The 21,831-nt window shown below is 44.6% G+C and overlaps 1 protein-coding gene across 2 annotated transcripts in view; it reads left to right on the forward strand.

Annotated features, from left to right (window-relative positions):
- cep112 (centrosomal protein 112) overlaps positions 1-21,094 on the forward strand; it is a 92,437-nt gene extending 71,343 nt beyond the window's left edge. Inside the window, exons 24-28 of one of the 2 annotated variants that reach the window (XR_011077575.1) lie at positions 9,224-9,313; positions 15,390-15,491; positions 16,823-16,887; positions 17,476-17,541; positions 20,260-21,094. Coding sequence is in view for 1 of the 2 variants with exons in the window: in XM_068578160.1 (XP_068434261.1) it covers positions 9,224-9,313; positions 15,390-15,491; positions 16,823-16,887; positions 17,476-17,479 (261 nt within the window). In the remaining variant the exon portion in view is untranslated. Of the gene's footprint in view, positions 1-9,223; positions 9,314-15,389; positions 15,492-16,822; positions 16,888-17,475; positions 17,771-20,259 lie in introns of those variants that run through there. The other variant, XM_068578160.1, reaches the window with a different exon arrangement.
- The last annotated feature ends 737 nt before the right edge of the window (positions 21,095-21,831 follow it).

Below are 21,831 nucleotides of genomic sequence, written 5' to 3' on the forward strand. Positions count from 1 at the left end.
CAACGGTAGTACAGTTAAGTGTGCTCATTATCTTGGGTTTTTTGTATAAGTGACGGTTAGGTGGAGTATTTTTGTGGTGTGTGTGTGTGTGTGTGTGTACATATAGGCACGTGCGCTTGAGTGTGTGCCTGCTTGCTGTGTTGTCACCAAGGACGCTTGTGTTGCTGGCCCTTTCTCAGTTTTATTATTATTATTTATATTATTTTAAGTATCAAAGTGTTAAATATTGGATGTTTGCGAGTTTTCTCCTCAGTGGATGCCAGTGGACGAGACATGCACACAGGCACAGGAAGCTGCGGTGTCACACGTTGGATACTAAGTATGAAGAGAAGCTGAGGTTTTGTAAATTGTTTCACCTCACTCTCTGCCTTGGTTACCTATGAATGATCCCTCATATGGAGTTGTAGTCGGTTATATATAGGTTGCCAATTATCTCATAATGACAAGGCAGGAGTGGGCCGTTTTAATGCACTGGAACCGGGCCGTGACTGTGGAAGGTGAACGCGAGATGAAAGCATTGTATTTGCTTTCATCTGTCCGGTCTATTCATATCAGGTGAGGGGAACAGGAACCAATATAGAGGAAGCCAGCGCAGCTCAATCAGATCCAGCCAGCGTTTGGGTGAGAGGATTATTCACTCCCTGATGTCATCTGTTTCCCCACGTGTGGTATCTTGGTAATGTTTCTCCATTTGTGGAATTTTTATTTATTTCTTTACTTTGATGAGATGAGACAAGAAGGTGTTGAGGTGAATGTGAAGTTTAATAGTGAGGTTATTGGGATCACTTTAGTAGATTATGTGTGCTCGTGTGCTGTGTGCTCAGACAGTGTTTTTGCCAGTGTGCGCCTGAAATGTGCAGCTGCCAAATCTGTAAGAACTCCAGCCCACATTAGCCTGCCAAGAGAAAGGTACAAAGACACACACACACACACACACACACACACACACACACACACACACAGGCCATGTCTCTTCTCTCCCTCTCTTGCACACCTATCTTTCCAACTCTGTATCTTCGAACTCTTTCTGTCTGTTTCCACATGCACACATACACACACACACACACACACACACACACACACACACACACACACACACACACACACACATGCTCACCTCGCCCTGCCAAAAGGGAGAGGTGGCTGGTGAATAAACAATGGCACTCCGCCCATAGTGTCACCCGCCTGGGCTTTGATCAGCACCGCTGTTCCTGCTCCCCACAGCAGTGCTTCCTGTCTTGCTGCCTGCTGAATTGTGCTATGCGCGTGCACACGTTTGCACAGACACACAGACAAACACTAAGTTAGGTGTGTGTGTGTGTCTCAATCTTATAGATGGGCTTACATATAATATATTTTCCTATTTTTCTTTATCTGTGTCTGCTGCTTTGAGTTAGTGCCCTTGTGTTGAAATCTGTCAATATTGTTGCATTTTTTGACATACACCCACATGTGCTGTATGCTTATACACACACACACACACACACACGCACGCACGCACGCAAACACACACACACACACACAGGATTACACACTTTGATCCAGCAGTAACTTCTAGTGCAAGTCAAAGAGAGAGTCCTGTTGTAGTGTCCTCTGGTGAAGTGACAGCAGACACATTGCATAATGCAACAGTGACCATTGTCTCACTCTGAAGATGAGAATGCATATGTGAGGCGCACCATTCTTTGTACACATGTGTGGTGTGCATGTCATTGTCAAATTTCGATAGAGTCCATGTGATGTAGGTGTTTTTGGCTTTCATGAATGCATACCAGTAACGAGGGATAAGGCTCTGGTGTGTGTGCTCGCACACACACACACACACAGTCACACAAACATGCATACATTCAAGGGGCTAGCGTTCTAGTAGCAGCTGCAGTTTGTCTGTAGAACAGTAGTTATATATGCATTAGTTTCTGAGGCGGTTGAAAGGATGACTTTGCCTGTGGGAAGGAATGGCAGCAGTGGATCAAGAACAGGTGTGCTGGGTACCCTCTGTTGCAGAGGCAAAGAACTGCTTTAATAGTTGTGTGTGTGTTTTCTCTTCTCTGTTCGTGTGTCTGTCCATGTCCTTCAGCATGTGTCCCGATCCTTCATGTCAACCTTGAACTGTGAATTTGTTTATCGAAGTTTAAGCCATCCGTGATTCTTTCTTTTTGTTCCTGTGTGGGCGGGCATGAATAATACTTTCAGAGTTAATTAGACTTAGTTACTTTGAGGAAATGGTTATGAAACAGTCTCAATGTAGTACAGATGCCTCTATTTGACCAACATAAGTAAACAAGCCATCAGAGGGAAGCTTCCTTGAGACGAATCCTTGATTGGCCTGTCAAATAAACAAAAACACCGCCTCTGCTCATTGAGTTACGGGCAACTGCTCCCATTTACTGCACACTAACTATTCTGTGTAAAATGGCGAGAAAACAAAGCGAAAATGATGGCTGATGAAAACCATCAAAGAGATTAACATGCCGTCTTTAATGCAGTAATTAGCTGACTAAACAGAGGTTAAAAGGGGACGATTTGAGTAACCACTGTTGCTCTTTTTATGCTGACTTTGTAATTAGACATTAATCAAACTATTAAGTAGCTAATCATTGTCTTTAGCCTATAGCATCATTTACAAAGATTGTGTATTTGCTCAGTTATTGCTAAAAGTATTATTTTTCTACAATCCTGGGTACAGTCCATAAGGGGCTTATGTAGCCATTGTGCTCTTAAATCCCAATCTGAGTGAAGGGACTGTGGTGCTGTCAGTAGAGCCGCACACCAACCTCCAGTTCAGGCCTGTTTTGTCCTTTATATCAGCGTTGCTGTCTGCTAAAAATGTCTCATCTTGAAAATATGGGAAGCCAACGATCCTTCTCTCTCTCTCTTTAACCTTCTGACCCTCTTTATGTATCTCTGAAAGCATCCATCTGCCTTCATGTCGAGTTTGTGTGTGTGTACAACTCTACATGTGTGCCTGGTGTTGGCTGATTGATGACTTTTCCGGCTGTGGGCAGATTCCCGGCAGTGTTTGATCCACATATCTGACGAGGTGGAAGTAGGAGAGAGATAACATTCCAGGATGCAACTGGGGAACGTGGGAAGTAGAACAGCTCATAGAGACCATACTCCGTTCTCGGACAACAAACGGAAATTACTCATTAAACCACCGGCCTAATGCGAAGTACAAAGAGACCATGACGCCTCTCGTCTTGTTCTTAGCCGTTTCAAGAATCTGAAGTATAGTTGATTACGGGCTGACAGCATATAATTTATGCAAAGGATTTCACTAGTTAAGCGCTCATTCTAAGAAATCTGTCCAGCAAATGGTGAAAATGTAGTCAGCAAATGGCATTCAATTAAAGGGTATGATATACAAAACTTAAACCTTTTAATTGAGTCCAGTTTGAGCAGATGGCTTGGTGTCTTTTTGGTGCCGCTATCAGCTGCTCCAACTACAAGCAAAGTCCACAAGACTCTGCTCCATAATATCAACACACACATCATGCCAGGATCCCGTTGGTTTGCTTTTAAGGTATAACTTCAGCTACAGTGGAATTGCATTGGGCATATTTCAAGACACTAAATGCAAAATTTTAATATATGCATAAACCTATGGGTTCCTCACCTGACCATTTTAGTGTATTAATTGGTGGTATTAACAATTATTATTAAATAAAACAACAATCTTATGTGCTGTGCCGTCTTTCTGATCCTGGAGTGCCGGTGGACTTTAACCAGGTGACTCTTTTTCTGTATGCCGATCTGGCAGAGCAGAGACTCTGGAAGGGAAGAAGACGGCCTGTGCTTATGATGAATAATGCATGAACTTGACGGAGGAAACGGTACTAAACTTTTAGCTTCTGAAATGCTGTGGCTTGTACATAAATGCCCTGTGAATTGTGTGCGAGTGTATTATGTGTATGTATGTGTAGTATTTCATTCGATACCATTTGAAGCGAAATCGGTTTACTGCACCTGAAATCAGATGTTTCTTATCTAATGAGGGATGTGCGCTCCACACAGAGCACCGCACTACTTTTAATGATTTATTATATTACGATGACCAGGTCATGAAGATATTGCAGCTTTTTGTAAAACACAGATGCACGTTGTTGTTTTTATGATTTACCTTCGATTCCGACCCCACGAGAGCTCTTAGAGATGAGTTATTCAGCAGAATCACCCGATAAGAAAATGAAAGCCATATGGGAGGAAAATGAATAACGTTTCTACAATGGTACCATAACAGGCCCGGACAAACTTCACATGTTTTGTTTTACACAAAGTAAGAAAACATTTGAAGTATCCTCTGTTTGTCGTGAATACCGTTATAATTATAACTTTGTGGTCAATAGTTTTGCACAACTTCTTTCTCCAAACTCAACAGCGAAAAGAGTGTCTTGACTGTAAAGGACGGTTTGAAGGGGACAAAGGGACACATGGTGGTTGCTGTTTACTGTATAATTTGTTTTATTTCATGTACTTACCATCAATAAGATTGTGTCTTTTTAGACTTAAATTGAGGGCGTGACCACTTTGAGTGACAGGTGGGTGCTGCAGCAGGTGCTCCTGCCTCAGCTCCACTGACTATCCACCTCTTTGCCCGTCGTTTGACGAGCAGGGAGTGAGGCTGTGTCTTCACTTTGAGCTTCACTTTGGCTTCTTAGGAACCTATGGGTGTCCTTGCGGATACAACTATTTTATAAAGTCTACGGTCTAAATACCGACACAGCTTTTTGATTAGTGCAGGCAGGAGTCTTCAGGTTAGAAGACTTACTTCAGCTAACTTATTAGAATACTCTTAGCCAGAAACATGTTGTTGCCTGCTAATAATTTGAAGCGCGTTTGACATAAATGAATACCTTTCTGGTAAGAGCCTGAACAGTTCATCCTAAAATAAAACCACAATCTGTTTATTATTATTTGAGATGAGTTTGTCGGCTGCAACTGTATTTTTTAGTTTTCTTCAACTTTACATCCATTAAATGATATATCACTTGATAAACATAATATATGTATGTGAGCCCACACTCACTCACACTCTCACACACACACACACACACACACAGATACACACAGGGCATATGGTGCATATTTCAGAGTTGTTTCCTATTCTCTTTCTACTGTAGCTCACAGCAGCTGAAAGAGACCGAGATGGAAAGATAGAGAACAGTGTGTTTCCCCTGTGGGCATAGCTCGGTTGCAACATGTCTTCATTACCGCGGCAATTGTCTTACTATTTTCATCAGTACTGGAGAAGGCACCTCCATAACTGTGCCGACGTGTGTGCATATTGCAATCGACGGGATAACTGTTCTGTTTGCCGTTCGGGAGAGTTTGCTGCTGCCGCCGCCATCATCGTGTCTTCCCACTGAAGTTGGAAATCAACGAAAGCATGAAAGCCCTGAAAGCAAGTCCATTCATACTAATATCAATGATATGTTTCAGAGGGGCTGCCACGTCTTTTTATTCCTACACACAGACGGCAAAGCAAAAGTTTCACTTCTCTAACACCTCAGGAGGGAGACCTCTCTCCCTCTCCTCCTCTTCCTCCTCCTCCTTCTACAGCTTCTCTCTTCCACTCACTTCTGTACCTTTCCCACAATGCTTTGATAAAAGTGCAGATAAAACAGAGTCTGTGCTCATCTCTCTGGCCATCCACCTCTCCTTGAGGTTAGCACCTCCTTTATTATTTACTATTAGATCAGTAGACACACATTCACACACCACCTTGTTCTACTAAAGTGTGTGTGTGTGTGTGTGTGTGTGTGTGTGTGTGTGTGTGTGTGTGTGTGTGTGTGTGTGTGTGTGTGTGTGTGTGTGTGTGTGTGTGTGTGTGTGTGTGTGTGTGCTAGTGAGAGTGTGGGCGCAGTTCACATACTGTGTCTTTGCTTATGTGTCTGTGTGCTTCATGCCCCTTGTGTATGTATCTGTTCTCACCCTTTCGCTTGTCTGTCTGTGTGTGTTTCTCTCCGTGTGTGTGTGTGTGTGCGTGTGTGTCTCCCTGACTGGAGGCGGTGCAGTGTGAGGTTTTCGCTGCTGTCTGAAGCCTCAGTGTCATTAGAGGATCTCTTTAATCCAGACTTTGGGAGAAACTTCTGACAGCACGCTGCAAATAGAAGGCCCCGCCGCACATGAAGAGCAGCTCGGCTCCTAACAAAACACCAAGTTTAAAGAGGCCCCTGGCCTTTTTTCCTCCTCCCACTATTCCCTCCCTTCTTTCTTCTCTGCTTTTTTTTCCCCTGCCCTCTGTTGCTTTTACTTCACCCTAGGGAAACATGCTTGCCTTATCTGTGCAGGAGGACCACCCAGGAAAGATGACTCAGGCCTCGGTGTGTGTGTGTGTGTGTGTGTCTGTGCACAACACTGGAATTGCACACTCATTTGACTGAGTGTAGCACTCACATTTTTAGAACTTTGGCTGTTAATATTAATGCATGCCTCTACCTGCATGGATCGCTCTGAGCGGCCTGTTTGTTGGTGCTTGTGTGCGCGTGTGCCTCGCTAATCCTTAGAGGCAAAGTTTGGAATGAAAGGCAGAGGCACATTGCTGATGGAGAGGTGAGCGAGGCCTTCAAGTTCCCGACTGTGGGACTGTGCAGCAGAAGTACACCGCTGCCCCGTCTCCTCACTCCAGCCTCGTGTTTTTCTCCTTCATGTCCCTCCCGTCCTCCTCAGCATCTCGCTGTCTCCCCGTTCACACCTTTCTGAGCTGATATCCTCCGCCTGTCTTTTCTTCCCAGGCTGTTTGCTTTGCATTTTGTTTACTTTTTTCTTCCTGCATGCACCTTTTCTGTTTCATTCTCCACCTTCTCCCCTGACTCCCCCCACCTCTCTCGAGGGAAATCTGATTTCCCCCTCTTCCTGGCCTGTTCACAATGATTCCAGTCTGCATGACTGATAAAGACCATATCGCCCTTAACATCTGGAGACACTTTAGCAGGTTCCTCTACACGCGGCCCTTCACGCACTTTCAAACACTAAATACTATAGAAACTACCGTGTGTGTGTATGTGTGTGAGCGAAAGATAAGGACTTATTTTGTGGAACCGTGTTTTCAAGTGCCCCCTCGTACTTCCCCATAGCAAAATGACTGTATATGTACAAATTCATTATTATTTGAGATTAGATTAAAGTTTCGGTCTGACACTGGTATTCTAACTGCACCAGGAGGGTTGTGCGTGTGCACACAGGTGTCTACATTCTCCACATCATTGTTTTGTTGACTTGTTTTCAGTGGTCTCTTTTTCTTGAAGTCATATCTGGAGACCGCATATTGTTTTTCCGCGTCTCTTTCTGACTCACAAAGCGCTTTTATTCACCAGCAGAATCATCCCATACGAGGCTGTTAATGAAGTGACAAGGGCTGAACTTTTACCCGCCGAGGTGTTTCGAGCACATCAGATACAGAACCCACATGAAAGAGACAAACGAGTCACCAGTGAGGCCCACTAAGTCAGCCTCACTTCCCAGAAGACCTGGTCCACAAAGGCTGTGTCACTGTGCGGGGAATCAGGAGTGGGTTCAGAAACAGAGGGGTGATTCATCAGGGTCTTCTTTTCCCGTCGTACCGCCGCCTTTTAAAGGATGCAGTGAGGGTCACTATGGAGAAGTTTTGGAGTAAGAAAGGGTACAAAGAACTTTATCCACTTATATTCAGCAATAAATACACTTAATCAATTTGACGTTCATATTGCTAAAAATCTGAAATGAACAATCTGTGCAACACATTCTGGTACTTTATATCATCTGACCGTGTAAATGGTTTAAACTCCAAATGCTTTTCTAGCGTCGTTGCGCCTTTTGATTCACCAATAAACAAAATGAAATGATGAAACCGATGGCAAGGGGTTGCACTGGATGGAGACGTGGGCTGTGATGGGATCGTGACTGGTGGAGAAATACCCTGATTAATAGGATCAACGTGCTGCAAAACCAGCTGCCTTTCATGCTGCAGAGCTAAAACTGACCCCAACGTGCTCCTGAAGCATAATAATCTAGTCTATTAATCTATCCACCAGAGGCGTAAATTAGCAACTGCACAGGAAGGAGCTACATTCCAAAGTTGATATACCTGCATCAATGCAGTTCAGGTGCGAGTTGACACTGTAAAATGATCAAAAGAGAAAATATGAGGTACATTCTCAGATCTGTGAGATCTTCTGCATCTAACAATCTGACAACAAAGGTTCCAACTCAGGGAGTTGCGAGCAAGAAGTTCAACCGGGCCCCGAAGCCTAACAGTCTGCGTGATTTATGTCAGCGTGGTGGGTTGTAGATCAGGCCGGTCATGCCTATCACCTGGACTGTGTTTCCATCGGCTCTCGAAATCGACGAGGCAACACCTGGCCCGCTCACTCAATTCCACTGGGGCGACACACTGAGGATATTGACGCTAGCCAGTACCCCATACACTTCTTAGTGTGAGTGTGCACGTGTGTGTGTGTGTGTGTGTGTGCGCGCGCGTGTCTGTGTTTGTGTGTGCATGTATATATCGCTCTCTCTCTGCTTTTCATGCAGACTAATCAAAGACGAAGTGTCCACATGTGCACTCAAAACATCTGGTTCTGCGTCACATGCAGGACCAGTGCTTTTCTTTCTAGTGCTATCACTTACAGGCAGGGAGGGGAAGTAAATGTCCTACATACATACATACATACACGCACACGCACATTGTGCATTTTCTTTCTACGAGTAAAATAGATTAAATTCTTTATTGCCGCCAGACGGGAAAATTTGATTAACTCAGGTCGTTTGTATGTGAGAGAGGTTCTTATCCACTAAATGATGCATCTCTTATTACAGCCAAAGAAATAATGATCTTTAAAGGAGTGCAACTTTTACAAAAGCCCAGGAAGTTTGCTAATTCCCTGAGTGAGCAAGTCTCTCTTTCCTTATGCTCTTGTCTTTAAATGAGTTTGTGCTTAATGAGGCCAGCTCGCCAGTAATTACTGTCATGACTTTATTATTAGCCTTTTAACGTGCAAAGACTAATCACAGGCCGCATCTCTTCTTCCCTCCGTCTACCTTTCTCTGTCATAAATATTCTCTCCTTGTGTCTCCTTATGTGTTAATCACGCTTGCTTTCTCATTCAGAAGTTCAGAACCTCCAGCTCAAATGTGCCTGTAGATTAATATCACTTTGCATCAGTTACACATTACACCACACAGATCTGGAGTTTCTTTTTCCGTCAGTCAGCCGACGACACTGACTGTCTCTCCCTTCCCCCAGGCTCTGCGGGAAAAGGTGGAATGTCTCCAGAGGCAGCTGCTCTGCTCAGAGAAGAAGCTGCTCAGCAAAGAGCTCGAGACGGAAGAGAAGGTAACACACTCGCACTCTTTTTCTCTCCGTGTCTTTTTCATCCTCGTCACCATAACCGGTGCATCGGCCTCCGCATTTATTTAACTCGTCGTAGTATTTGGAGCAGTGGGCGGCCACTAAACAGTGCTTGGGGGGGGGGGGCAGTTTTGGGGTCCGACGCCTTGCTCAAGAGCTGCACGGCCGTGCCCAGGAGGCGAACTGGCAACTTTCCGTCTACCGGTCCATACTTGAGTTGGCCGACCTTTAGCTTACCAAGCCAAATCCCCAGAGACTCTCTTTGCTTCTTGCCAGCACACGAGCGCTATTTGACTTCTTGTTATTGATCCTATGACCCTTGTTTTCTTTATCGGCCCATTCAACACCCACCTTTGCGTCCCCATCACCTGGTGTCCCTCAGTTGCCATCCTTACTAGACCCTCCAGGGGGCCACAAAAGACAGAAAAGCAACTGGATTCATCCCTCCTTTCTGCCCACCCCTCGTCACTCTACCATCTCATTCTCCTGTTCAGAGCCACAGATATGCCCCCTTGCACATTTCCCAAATTCCTTGAGATTTGGCTTCAAGAGCCAGCGCCTAGGGCCAGGAATGCCACCACCGCCTGTGTTCAGAGGGAAGCCTCTGTGTGCACACACACTCCCCATTGCTCTCCAGAATGCCCTGTAATCAGGCTCTGTTTTGACCTTGACACACGGAGAAGAAAGCACTAATGACTACACTCACACAGGAGGCTCTTCTTTGTACCCTGGTATGTACACCAAAGGCATTCATCCTCTTGTGTCCCCTGTGATCCGCCCACTGACCCTTGTACACACTTCACACACTCGTCGCACACCTCAGTGTCTGGCCGTCATAAATCTGCAGGAAGGGGTCAGTGGTTTTTAGGAGCCGTCGGTCACTGACCTCGTCCCAGAGGCGCTGCAAGTTGTTTCCTACAGCTGAAGAGGAGCTGACCCCTGAACCTGCCGGCTGTGATGTCGGATCATTTCGTCTGGATACGAGTTTGGGTTACTCTTTTTCTGCTTTGCATTATTGTGTTTTGTTGGTGTTTTTTACTGGGTGATCCATCACTGAAGACACAATCAATAGATGTATTGGTGAAAATGTTTTCCCGCAGAGCATCTGGAGAGCTTAGTGTGAGTTACAATAAATGTACCTGCTCGCTGGTATTTCTTTCTCAAGGTGAAGAGTACATCCTTTTACGTTTCTGACCAGTAGCACTCTGGCATCCTGTTTACATGTTAACCGCCTGTAGCGTGACCTCAGATACTGAGTGACAGCAGTGAAAGTTGTTGAAGTATACTCCAGGTAGATGATGGTGGTTCAATCAGACGTTGGTCCATTGCTTTAAAGATGCCGACACATATTATGATCTCCACTCATGACATTTTTGTTTGAAAACTATAATATTTTCAATGTCATTTTTATTCATGCAAATACATTTTCTTAAGCCTTTATTAAATCACTCAAAATCCACTTAATCCTTGTGGTCTATAGAGCTTAGTCTTTTAAGGCTGAAGTGTTTTGATACTGGCGCCAGTAAGAAACACAGATTTCAGTACTGATACCAAAGATGCTCTTTTTTTCTGGTAAAAAATCAGCAACATTATGATTGAAATCAGCCAATATGTTAAAGCAAATAACGGGTAAACAAGACTTAGAATTTCATTAAGCATTTGGTACCAATTGTACATACTTGACGGCTCTCAACTCTCTGCCACAAACGCGTTTCACTAATCTATCGCAGATTGTTTCACTGTGACGAAGTTGGCAGCAAAGACACAAACAGGAAGTGTGCCATAGTCGGATTAGAAAGGACTTCAGCCAACTCTGAGCTAAAAGCGATGCTTCGACAGATACGACAGCTGAGGCAGGAACTGGAAGGATGAGATCTGAGGCACGCGGTTAGAGCGAAAGCTTTTTTTCATAAGGACAGAGCTTACACCTTCTAATGGTGAACTCTACGTCACGCGGACGCAGGAGGAATGCCTTTGGGCTTCACAGGGTTTTTGAAACACACTAAATGTGTGTGTTTGTGTTCTTTTGTTTGCCAAAGAGCCTCAGTTCTACTCCCTGTGTGGAGACTGTCTGAATCATATATGTATTCCTCTTCTCACCTAAGTTCAGGCGTGTGTGTGTTTGATGTTCATGACGCATGTCAATAGGAAAAACTGCTTTTCTGCTGTGTGTTTGTATTTGGTTCCTGTGTGACCGTTTGCATTAGTGTTCATCATAAGTGCAGCATCATTGTTATGTGCACGTTAGTTCATTGTTTTTTTTTGTGTATGATAATAAACCTCCACTCTCTGTCTCCTCACGCCGATATTGCCCTAGTTTATCTGCCAAGACTTGTCTTTGTAATCCGATCCCTCCCATGCAAAAACAGCCTTTCTGCCCAGACTTCACACAGATGTTGCTTGCCTCACACTCGCAGGGCCCTCGCAGGCTCCCCCGCTCTAAAATGGCGGATCAGCAGCTCCTTGTGCGCTTCAATTCTCCTTGAAGAGAGGAGCAGAATGTTGAAGAGTACAGCGCTTTGTATAAATACATAATGATACAGTGGGCATGGTGAAATGTACAAGTTTCAGAGATACGTTCTCCTGCGTCATGGGACCGTTGTAAAATCAAAAAATAAATCATTTCTGTAGTTGTTTTCAGTATTGATACCGGCAAAAAAAAAGAAGAAATGCAGAGGAGTTGAACAGGAGTTGAAGTTCTGTCGTCTCAGTCGTTTTCCTGTGCGCTGTTTTTGTTGAGGCATATTACATCAGCAGCTACCAATCCATCCCATAGTTCTAACAACTTCAATCAGATCTGTAGCCACTTCTAATCTCCTCCTTCCTCTTTTTTTCCACTTTTGTGAAGCGGTTTCTTTTCCTCCCTCTCGCACCAAAGGGTTTTTGAATTCAAATCGCTCCTTGGTGAACTCCGAGTGCCAACTCGGTGGATGTGGAGGTGCAAACTTTGTGAGTGGCGTCATTTTGATGTACCTCCTTGTTCCTGACAAGGTTTTTGTCACTTTGGAACAAGAGGGTATATCAAAAATGTCTTTTCCAGCAGCTACTACCTCTCCCCCCCTCCTCCTCAGCAACCTGTCCCACGCAAGCCTGCACACACAGACACCCCAACTTCATTAGCATACATCAAGCTTCCCAACGATGTGACAAACTTCATTTGAACGTTGAAAGTGTTGAGGGCTTGTTTCTTTCTGCTGGCAGCTGTCAAAAACCACGCCATGTGACGGTACCAAACGCAAGGGAAAGTCAAAACCACAATCTAAAGACTATATATAGATGAAATGTTGTCATTTTAAGATGACTGGGAGGGGAAAACGACTGCCGCTCCTCGCAGTCTTCAAAACTAGAGAATTATGCTTCATCAAGAACAAACAAAATCTCATTTTGAAACGAGCTGTGGAGATGAAAACTGATTTTTCTCCTGAAAGTCAAAGTCCCCTTTCCTTGCTTTTGGAGATAGTGGCACACTTCTTTTTCCACTCTGCATTTCCCTCTTTTTTTCTTCTATCCGGCTCGCTCTCATCTGGAGTCCGTCAAATGACCAAAACCTCATGGCAGGTTTGATCAGCCGTACTGTTCAAAGGCACCCGACTTCTGTCCTAATGGTGAGGAGGCTTCTTTTTTCTCGCCACATGCCTCCTGCCACCTGTCAGAAAAACAAACATGCCTTTGCTGTACAAAAAAAAAGATAAAGAAATAGAAAAATGTGTTTGCGTGAAGGAAGATAGAGATGAGAGAGGAGGGACCCTGGAAGAAGCGAGAGGATGCAAAGCAGACATCTTTGGGGAGTTTGAGAGATGCTCCTGTTTTGAATCTTAACTCCATGGAGAGATGCACTAAAGTCAGAAAATTGAATCGGCACTTTACCCATGCTTTGCTTTTTTTTCTGTATCTGTTAGCCGAGCATACCTTTCCACAACAGAGATGCTGTTTTAAAAAAAAAAAGGCTGCTGCCTCCACCCACACATAAGCTTTAGTTAGACGTGCCGTGGAGAGATGCGATGTCGTGCGGCATCGGGTTAGTGTGGAATAAAGAGCGATTGTACAGGCATTCTGTACAGTATGTATTATGCATTCATACAAAATCAATGCTTGATGAGAAGAATACAAGACTAGCATGTCTTGATTCGGTGCAGTCGACCACAAAGTCCTTCAGAGAGATGCCAGACGACACAACGCGTTCGAGTTCAGGTCCATCAGCCTCGTGACGGTACCGACAAAGTGGGCCCCGCTGCTCCCTGTGAGTCCCGGTGATTTCTCCGCTGTAACCGTGCCCATTCTAATGTATGGGGAGGAAAATGGAGACGGCGTTGCCACAGAGGAGCTTGTAATTTAGGCAGAGCGGATCTCTCATTGCTGTGGCGACTGCACCATACATGAACCAAGAATGCAAAACTAAGGAGCGTGGCTTTTGAAGAATCTAGACTTATATTCAGAGTGGTTGGTAAGGGATGTGTTTATTCAACCATTGTTTATTGCTTTGGTCTGAGGTAGTGGAGTGTGTTTTGTCTTGGCTTGCAATTTTGTTATGACTACAAAAGCTGCTATAGATAGATAGACTTTCTGAAAATCTGCACTCCCATAGCTTAAGCTGATTTTTCAACTCCCGCACATTCAAATTAGAGCCTCCGAAACCCGTTTTCTTACTGCCACTTGTTTGAAAGGGTCACTCTCAAATTATCCTTGACTTCATTCTCACACAGAGAAGAAAAAGACATGTGTCTGTAAACTTTCAAATGAATAGGGCAGAAGGAGCCTGAAAAGAAATGGCCAAGTTGTGGCAGTCTAATCTACTGCACACTGTGCCGAGACAAAGTGAGCTGCTTCATGTCGGGATCATTTATACAGGGGGTTTCTTTGAAGTGCTTCCCAATCCCTTTCATTGTGCCCAGGAAGATTAATTAGCCAAAAACCAGAACAATCAGTTAAATACACAACAAGAAAATTATTTTAGGAAAATCAATCTTTTTCCCTCCCCCTCACGTTCCCTTCACATGAAAGGCCGGACAGATGAGAGGGGGAGTACGAGGATATTCTTAATGTTCGCTGGACGATTGGCTCTGTCAAAGAGATTATGGTCTGCTGAAATGCTCAGACTCTCCCCTGGTTACACCTTGAAATGTGTGGGTGAGAACTGTTGCGTTTCACAGCCCCCGTTGATTCCTTTAGCTCTGTTAAACTATTCATCAAGCTCCGAATTAATTGATCCGGCAACTCTTTTCAAAGTGCTGTAAATGCTTTTTACAGTACTGTAAAAGCTCTGCGCTTGTGCATGTGTGTGAGTCCATTCATGTGTGTTTGTGGCTAAAACGGGAAGGGGGAGGGAGAGGGGGGGGGGGTTGCGTTTACCAAACCCTTTTCAACTTCTATAATCAGACTCTGGTTTGGTGGAGTGTAATTTAGCCCCAGACAGACTTCCTCCAGTCCTCCCCAGTGGAGCTAGCTAGCTGTTGAGTTGCTGCTGCGTTTGATGTGTTCTGCCCTCCACCACGGCCCTGTCCTCTTCCAAACCCAGCTGTGGCATGGCCCATAAATGCATTGTGTCAGATCTGGCTGTAGGCAGCAGCCGCCAGTAGGGGGGGTGTTGAGCAGAGCGAGTCCTGCCAGTCTGTGGACCCCCTGTGGAGATGTGAAGGAGCTGTGAAGAGCGAGGGAATACTCTGAGCCATGAATAAAGAGGGGATACCCACTGTCTGCCAGTGTGTGCGTGTGTGTGTGTGTGTGTGTGTGTGTGTGTGTGTCTCCTCCAAGGGAACTAATCACTTGGCACTCTGTCTGAGTGTGTGTTTAGATTAATGGGTAGCAAAGGCACTTATTCAGCACAGATTTAATCGATTATAATTCCGTTCCTTGATTTTGTTTTTGATTGTTCAATATTTTTTTTCTTTATCGACAAATGATATAAACACGCAGAAGTTTTTATTTGTGTGTGCGCATGGATAACGCATAATACGTATTAATTGGACGATTGAATAACTCCTGTGCAATGTGGGTTTATGAACTTATTTGTGCAGGTGTTCCTTGTAAGTTAACCGACACTGTTTGGCCTCTGTCGTCTCAGGTGACTGTGGTGCGTCAGGCGTACGAGGAGAAGATCAAAGGCTTGATGCCAGCGGAGCTCCGACAGGAACTGGAGGACACCATCACCTCTCTGAAAACTCAGGTGAGAACTGACTGTTTGCCAGATTCAGATCAGATGCAGGCAGGAACAGAACAAACATGCTGACACATTCAATCCGGTGGCTTTAGTTTCAGGAATGTTAAAAAAAATTTTTTAAAAAACAGGGCGCTCGGGTTTCCATTTGTAACCTTTAAAATATCCTCCTGTCTTTTTCTCTTCCGTTCACCCATTGAAGCGCAGCATCTGACAGATTGTTAGAGCTCAATGCTCCTCGGTTATCTTACAAAGTTGAATAATGTCTTTCATCTTTTGCTTTCCCTTTCTATTAAACCCATCGACATCTTGACGACCCTCTTTATTAACCTTAATATCGCCTTGTCTCATGTAGCCCTGTTGTTCCTCTGAGCCGCGGCTCGTACTAGTGTCAACGGGCCCGTTTTGACACTGAATATCAATAAAGGGCTTTTCGTTTTCTCAGCTTTTACATAGTAAACGAAAGAGGGATTTCCGTAATGCTGATGAAACCATGCAGTACAAGTTTTTAGTCAAAGGGGCTCATCATAAACCCCTGCCTTGTTCGAATAGGTTTACACGGATCCCATTTCAGAGCGCGGACCACAGCCCTGTGATCGGATATGTTTATAAGATGTAATTCATGACCAGAGCGGTCTCTCGTCTCATTGACGACGTCTTAGGTTTTGCACATTAAAGTGCATTATTTTTACACTCTGAAAAAAAAAAAAAAAAAAAAAAAAAAGAAGGTGGGGAGAGTTTCTGTGTCTCCGGAGCCATCCGACCACATTTGGTCGGGGTTTTGCATACTCTTCACCACTGTGGAGTGCCAAATGAAATGCTAGAACTTTCCTGAGGTCTCCCCCACAGAAAGGAATGTAGCCTCGGCTCCAGTACAGTAGTCCCAGAACAATACGGATTCTTTCGGTGCCGGGATTTTTCTGCCAGGCTCGAAGATGCCATGTAAATGTAGATGGGGTTTATTTTCACTTCAGCCAAAGACACTTCATAAATAAACTCACACTTTGTAGCCAAACAAAAGAATCTCTCGCAGTGCCCTAACCTCAACTAACCTGGCTCATAATCTTCGCTCTGTCTCCATGTGCCTTAACCCCGCTGTCCTAATCTCCTGACCCCTAACCCCTGCTGTCCTGACCCCTGGACTCAACAACCAAGCCTTTCTTCCACTTAGCTAACCCCCCCTCCACCCAAAAGCACAATACCAAAGCCATCATGCGTCTCCACTTCCAGGTTCTGACGCACTGGTTTCCTACTTCCCTCACCCCGATTAAACAACTAATCAGAGTATGTTTTTGAAGATTACTCTGTGCCACGTTGTACATTGTGTGTCTGTGTTGCAGGTGAACTTCCTTCAGAAGAGAGCCTCTGTGCTACAGGAAGACCTGAAGGCCTGTCGCAGCAGGAGGTAAGCAGGATTGTTTAGATTGAATAGAAACGTGCGTATGCGTGCGTCTCTGTCCAGAGTTCATGTGGAAGTTTGTGCCTCCATACAGTACAAAGCATGTGGAGTACGTGTTGTTTTTACACACAGTGTACTTACGCTTGTGTGTAGTGAACATCCAGATTTTGTCCCTCGCTGTATACTTTGTAACACACAATTAACGATGCAGTTCCATTAGATGAAGCCTTGTCTTTGACTATGACAGCTTCCAGTCCTGAGGGCTTTGATTCGCCTCCCATCCATCATACTGTAAGAGCCATTTATGTCTTTATGAGAAGCATCTCATAAATGTAGTGATAAGAGGCCTCGTCAAACCACGCCGCCGCTCACATCTCGGCAAACATCTCTCAGGACTGTCAGTCACGCGCGTCGCAGTAACTAACCGGTTATTTCACTGTACTCTGCCTCACAACTTAAAGTGACGGAGACGTTGACAATCTCAAAGGAGCAGTCAATCAGAGAGTCGGTTAAAATTCCACGATGGTATTCCTTAATATGGATGCATTGGATGCATTGTAATGTTGGTTGAATAACCAAATTCTCTCTGTGTAGGTAACCTTGGCAGAACCACAGCCTGACGCCACGCCGGGATATGAAGGACACGACGTCCAATCAGATGTGAGCATGACTGTTCCAAGTATTTTACACACCCGTCATGCCACTGGACCCGTCATCTTTTAGTTTAATCTGCTGTTGTCTCTCATATAGACTATTTATTCTTTGTCCAACTGTTACATTGTTCAATTTTATATATTTTTAATATTGTTAACTTGATATCATTGTTATTGATATTTGAGAGACATTTCTTACCGAAATCCATCAATTTTAATAAAAGACTTTTTCATCATTTCCTTCTTTTGTTTTAATTCTGAGCATGTTTTCCATCTTCTTCAAATACCTCATAATTAGTCCCTCAATTAGGGGAAGTCATGCTGTTGCCCTTGTTTTTATACGACCACAACGTGCATGTTAAGGAAGATTAGCGCTGCAACTTTACACTAAAGTCAAAGACCTTGAATTCCCATCGGCCCCCATCACTGTTTAGCATCGGCTTTCTGCTCAAGCCCCCATTTGAACTGTACGCAGCAGTTGGGGGTTTGTGGTTGGTTCAGATAAAGAGCGCTCCAGTCGATTGTTTGAACCTCGGGCCAAACGCTACAGTCCTTGGGCCCCGTGGTTCTGCCTCCACCACCACTTTGTGTTACCAGCGGCTCCACTCAAACCCGAGCTGAAGGACTCAGACGCTTGAGTCCACCAAGTTGCGGCCATGTCTCCAAGTCTCCTCCGGTGTTTCCAGACTGGAGGTTTTATGATGATAATAACGTTTGGTGGACCGAGGATGTGCTTCATAATGAGCCCCCAGCCATTGTTGGGTTTTTTTTGCCTCTCTGGTAGGTGAGGTATGCATGGGCTTGAATAGTGATCATTTTCGAAGGATCCAGTTTTCCTCTGGATAACAATTCGGAGGCGTTATTAAATTCCCAAATCATATTTGATTTCAAAGAGGCCTCTGCACTTATTTGCATTGGAATTGCTGTCTTTTTTTACACCCGCAGTTCACGCACTTCCATGTGTTCCCATTGTCCGTGATCTGTTCTGCTGTCTCCAAACGAAACACTATACCCGTCTCTGTATTTATTTGATGTGCTTATTCTGCTGCCCAGGCAAAGAAGGAGAAGAAACACACAAAAAGAGAGACGAAAGGAGAGAGGACTGTCTGACCGACATCTGAGAAACAGGAATTTAGTCTTTCAGCACGAAGCCTTTGTAGAGGCTGTTGTTTCTGGAAGACGCGCACAGAGGATTGAGAACTATTGCAACACCGCACTCGTGTACGTGTGAGGAAGGACGTGTGACCTTTTGCATGTGACGTGTCTGTGGTGACATCCATGTGGCCTCGAGAACGTACAACATGGATTGTGTGTGAAGGCAGAAGTGTTGAAACCATTTCTGAATGGAAATTCCAAGCCTCCTCATAACTCCATCTCGCTGCCTCCCTGATCATTCTCCAACAAGTGTGCGTCTTTAACGTGCGATTCATCGCGTCTCACCTCTGTGTGTGACGACGGGCTGTGTTGTGTCACACCTTCTGAACGGATATGAACACTTCAGCCTTCGGGCGTGATCCGAGGACACGTCGTACGAAATGGTTTCCTTCCCTCATAATTACATCACGACTGACGGGATTCATCAGACGCAGCCCAAATCCGCCAAACACTTCATTTGCGTTACACGGAGCCGCTGACGCCGTAGATCCGAAGGGTTTTGCTCTTTTACCCAAAACTGGCTCCATCTTTAACCCCTCTTCTAATCAGTGTCATTACCCTCACATAGTTTCACTCTAATTGATTGTCTCCCACCAAAATAACCTTCATAATTGTGCTTGTGTAAATACAAGCCATGAATGTCATTTCCACACAGCCGACATGGCCCCATTAGGGATCAAAGCGCTGGCTTCCTCTCGGCTATCTCCACATCAGACGGTGGACTGTTGTGTGACAACAGTAAAGGGCGGTCGGGGAGCTCCCGAAGTTTCCTCCGTGTTCTCGCTTCATGCTTTTTGCTCACGGTCGCCGTGTCATTTCAGTGGCTGTCGTGTGTTTGGTACAGCTGCAGGTTTAAATGTTTCATTAGCTAAAGAGTGGGTTCATGACATGAGTGCACAGCGGCCCATTTAAAAATCATTGCACACAAGATTTGAAAAGAAAAAGAAATGCCTCTTGGCACTGAATCAGAAATGTGGAGCAACTGCAAACGTGGTGCAGGGGAACCAGTTTTTGTTTTGAAGTATTTTATTCCGGTAGAATATCACAGAGTTCCTTTTTTTTTTCCTATTTCTTTTCTTTTTTTTATTTAAGGACATGAATTTAAGAAGCAGTCATTTGTAATAAACTGCATAGTTTGGGGTGATTTGAGGTCCTTCGCAGCTCCTCTCCTCCGCCTCTCTTACTCCATCTCCGCATGTGACAGTCTGAGCGCTCGTGACGGGCCTCTGGGATTGACTGTACATCAGCGCGTGATTGACAAAGTCATCGCGCGCACGTGTTTTGCGCGTGCGCGAGCCGCGTGTCACCGGGGCTTTTTATAGCGCCGTATTCTGAGTCAGACCCTAGGAGGCCTGCGTTTGGCTGCTGTACGCCGCTTGCATAAATAAAGCTGTTTATCGCCAACACTTCTCACACACACACACACACACACACACACACAGATGTCTTCCGCCTTTGTCTCTCTCTCCTCGCTAGTATCACTCTCTCTTTGTTGAGATGGTATTTATGGAAGTGATTTTTATTTATTTTTTGTCTTTCCTTTTTTTTCCCCCCCGCCCTGTCACTCAAGTGCAACGAGAGCTGTGAAAAGGATGTGCAGCTGTGTGATTTGAGAACAAGTGGGTTCGGGGCTACGCAGCCGGAGTGAAGAAGGCACCGAAGGTTGTGTTTTTGTGATTGTGCATGATTTCGCTGTGTGGTTTGACGCAAAGGGACAGAGGACCATGCACTAAAGATGGCGTGGGAGGTTTGTCTGTGTCACTTGCCCTGTCCTCATGGTGAAGTCAACACCAATGCACATGAAGTTGAAAATGCATGTTTTTTTATTCTTCTTTTTGACCCTTCCTTTCATTCCATATCAAAAGATATTCTTCAAAGTGCATGATGATGATGATGATTTAATGTTGTATTACTTTGGACATAAATAGGGCATGAAGACTGAACACAAATGTAACTGCTGGACTGTTTTTGGCATCTTTTGCATTTTCTCCTTTTGTCTCTGTTTGTCTATGAAGTGGAGTCATTTGGGATAAGTGCACGTTTTTTTACTCAAGTTGTTGATTCATGCTACCCAGAGAGAAGTTGCATCTATTTGTGCCCAGTTTTGTCTTTGAATTTATTTCACATCTGTTGGATTCAGTTTAAATACACTCACAAACTTTTATTCAGATGTAACTGTTCAGATGTGTTTTCTTTCCAATTGTATCTTCGATGTTCTGCTCTAAAGGCTTTTTGAAAGCTTTCACCACATTGACACCTAAGCAATTGTGGGTAACAATAAAAAATCTCATTGTAAGTCAGTAAAATATGTAGGAATGTAGATTGAACCCCCAGAATCCCCAGAAATGGTATCAAGAACATTTTGAGCACCATGTGTGCTGAAAGGTTTCTACTGCCCTAGAAAACATGGTCTAATAGTAATATACATGACTGTCACGTAATTTAAAACATCTGATTGTCTCAGGATGTATTTTTGAAACGTATTTACCTGCGGGCATGAAGAAGCAACGCTTTAAGAAAGGTGTGAAGCTGCTGACTCAAATTGCTCGTACAAGATTTCATTTGATAATTCAGTGTTTAATGCCAAGCATCTGACATGAAAATGGCAATTTTCATATTTATCTGCATTGGTGAACACTATTAAAATCCCTTGTGAGCCGTGTGCCCTCATCAGAGCACATATCTGTTGCCATGGCGCTCTCCCTGTTGATGTGTCACACCCCTCTAATGGAGGAACGGGAAGCGGAGGGGGGGAGGAGGGATGATAAGATAAAAAATAAAAAAAATCTGGCATCTGTTGAATGGAGGAGCAAGTTAATCACCTCACCAGTCTGGGAACCCTCTGCGCTCCGGAGTCAGGAAAGAGGAAGATGGGGTTAAAGTGATGGATTAAGGATGAGTGAGGGAGCCCAGGGTTCAACTTAAGACTGATTTGGAGACGGATCGCTGTCCTGTCAAGCGTGGCGGAACAGTGGCGTCCGGCCTGTGAAGTGTCTGCATGGTGCTTCAGTGCGAGCAGCAGAGGAAATGAAAGTCATTACTGTCAGTGTGGAGTGAGCTTCATGGCCCAAACGGGATTAGACAGTGCATCCGACATTGTTTCTATACATTGGTAGACTTAAAAGTCAAGCGCAAAATGGGA

The sequence above is a fragment of the Clinocottus analis genome, unplaced genomic scaffold (genome assembly GCF_023055335.1).
Source record: "Clinocottus analis isolate CAN_PGR_092001 unplaced genomic scaffold, fCliAna1.0.p SCAF_16, whole genome shotgun sequence".
Classification (NCBI taxonomy): Eukaryota; Metazoa; Chordata; class Actinopteri; order Perciformes; family Cottidae; genus Clinocottus; species Clinocottus analis.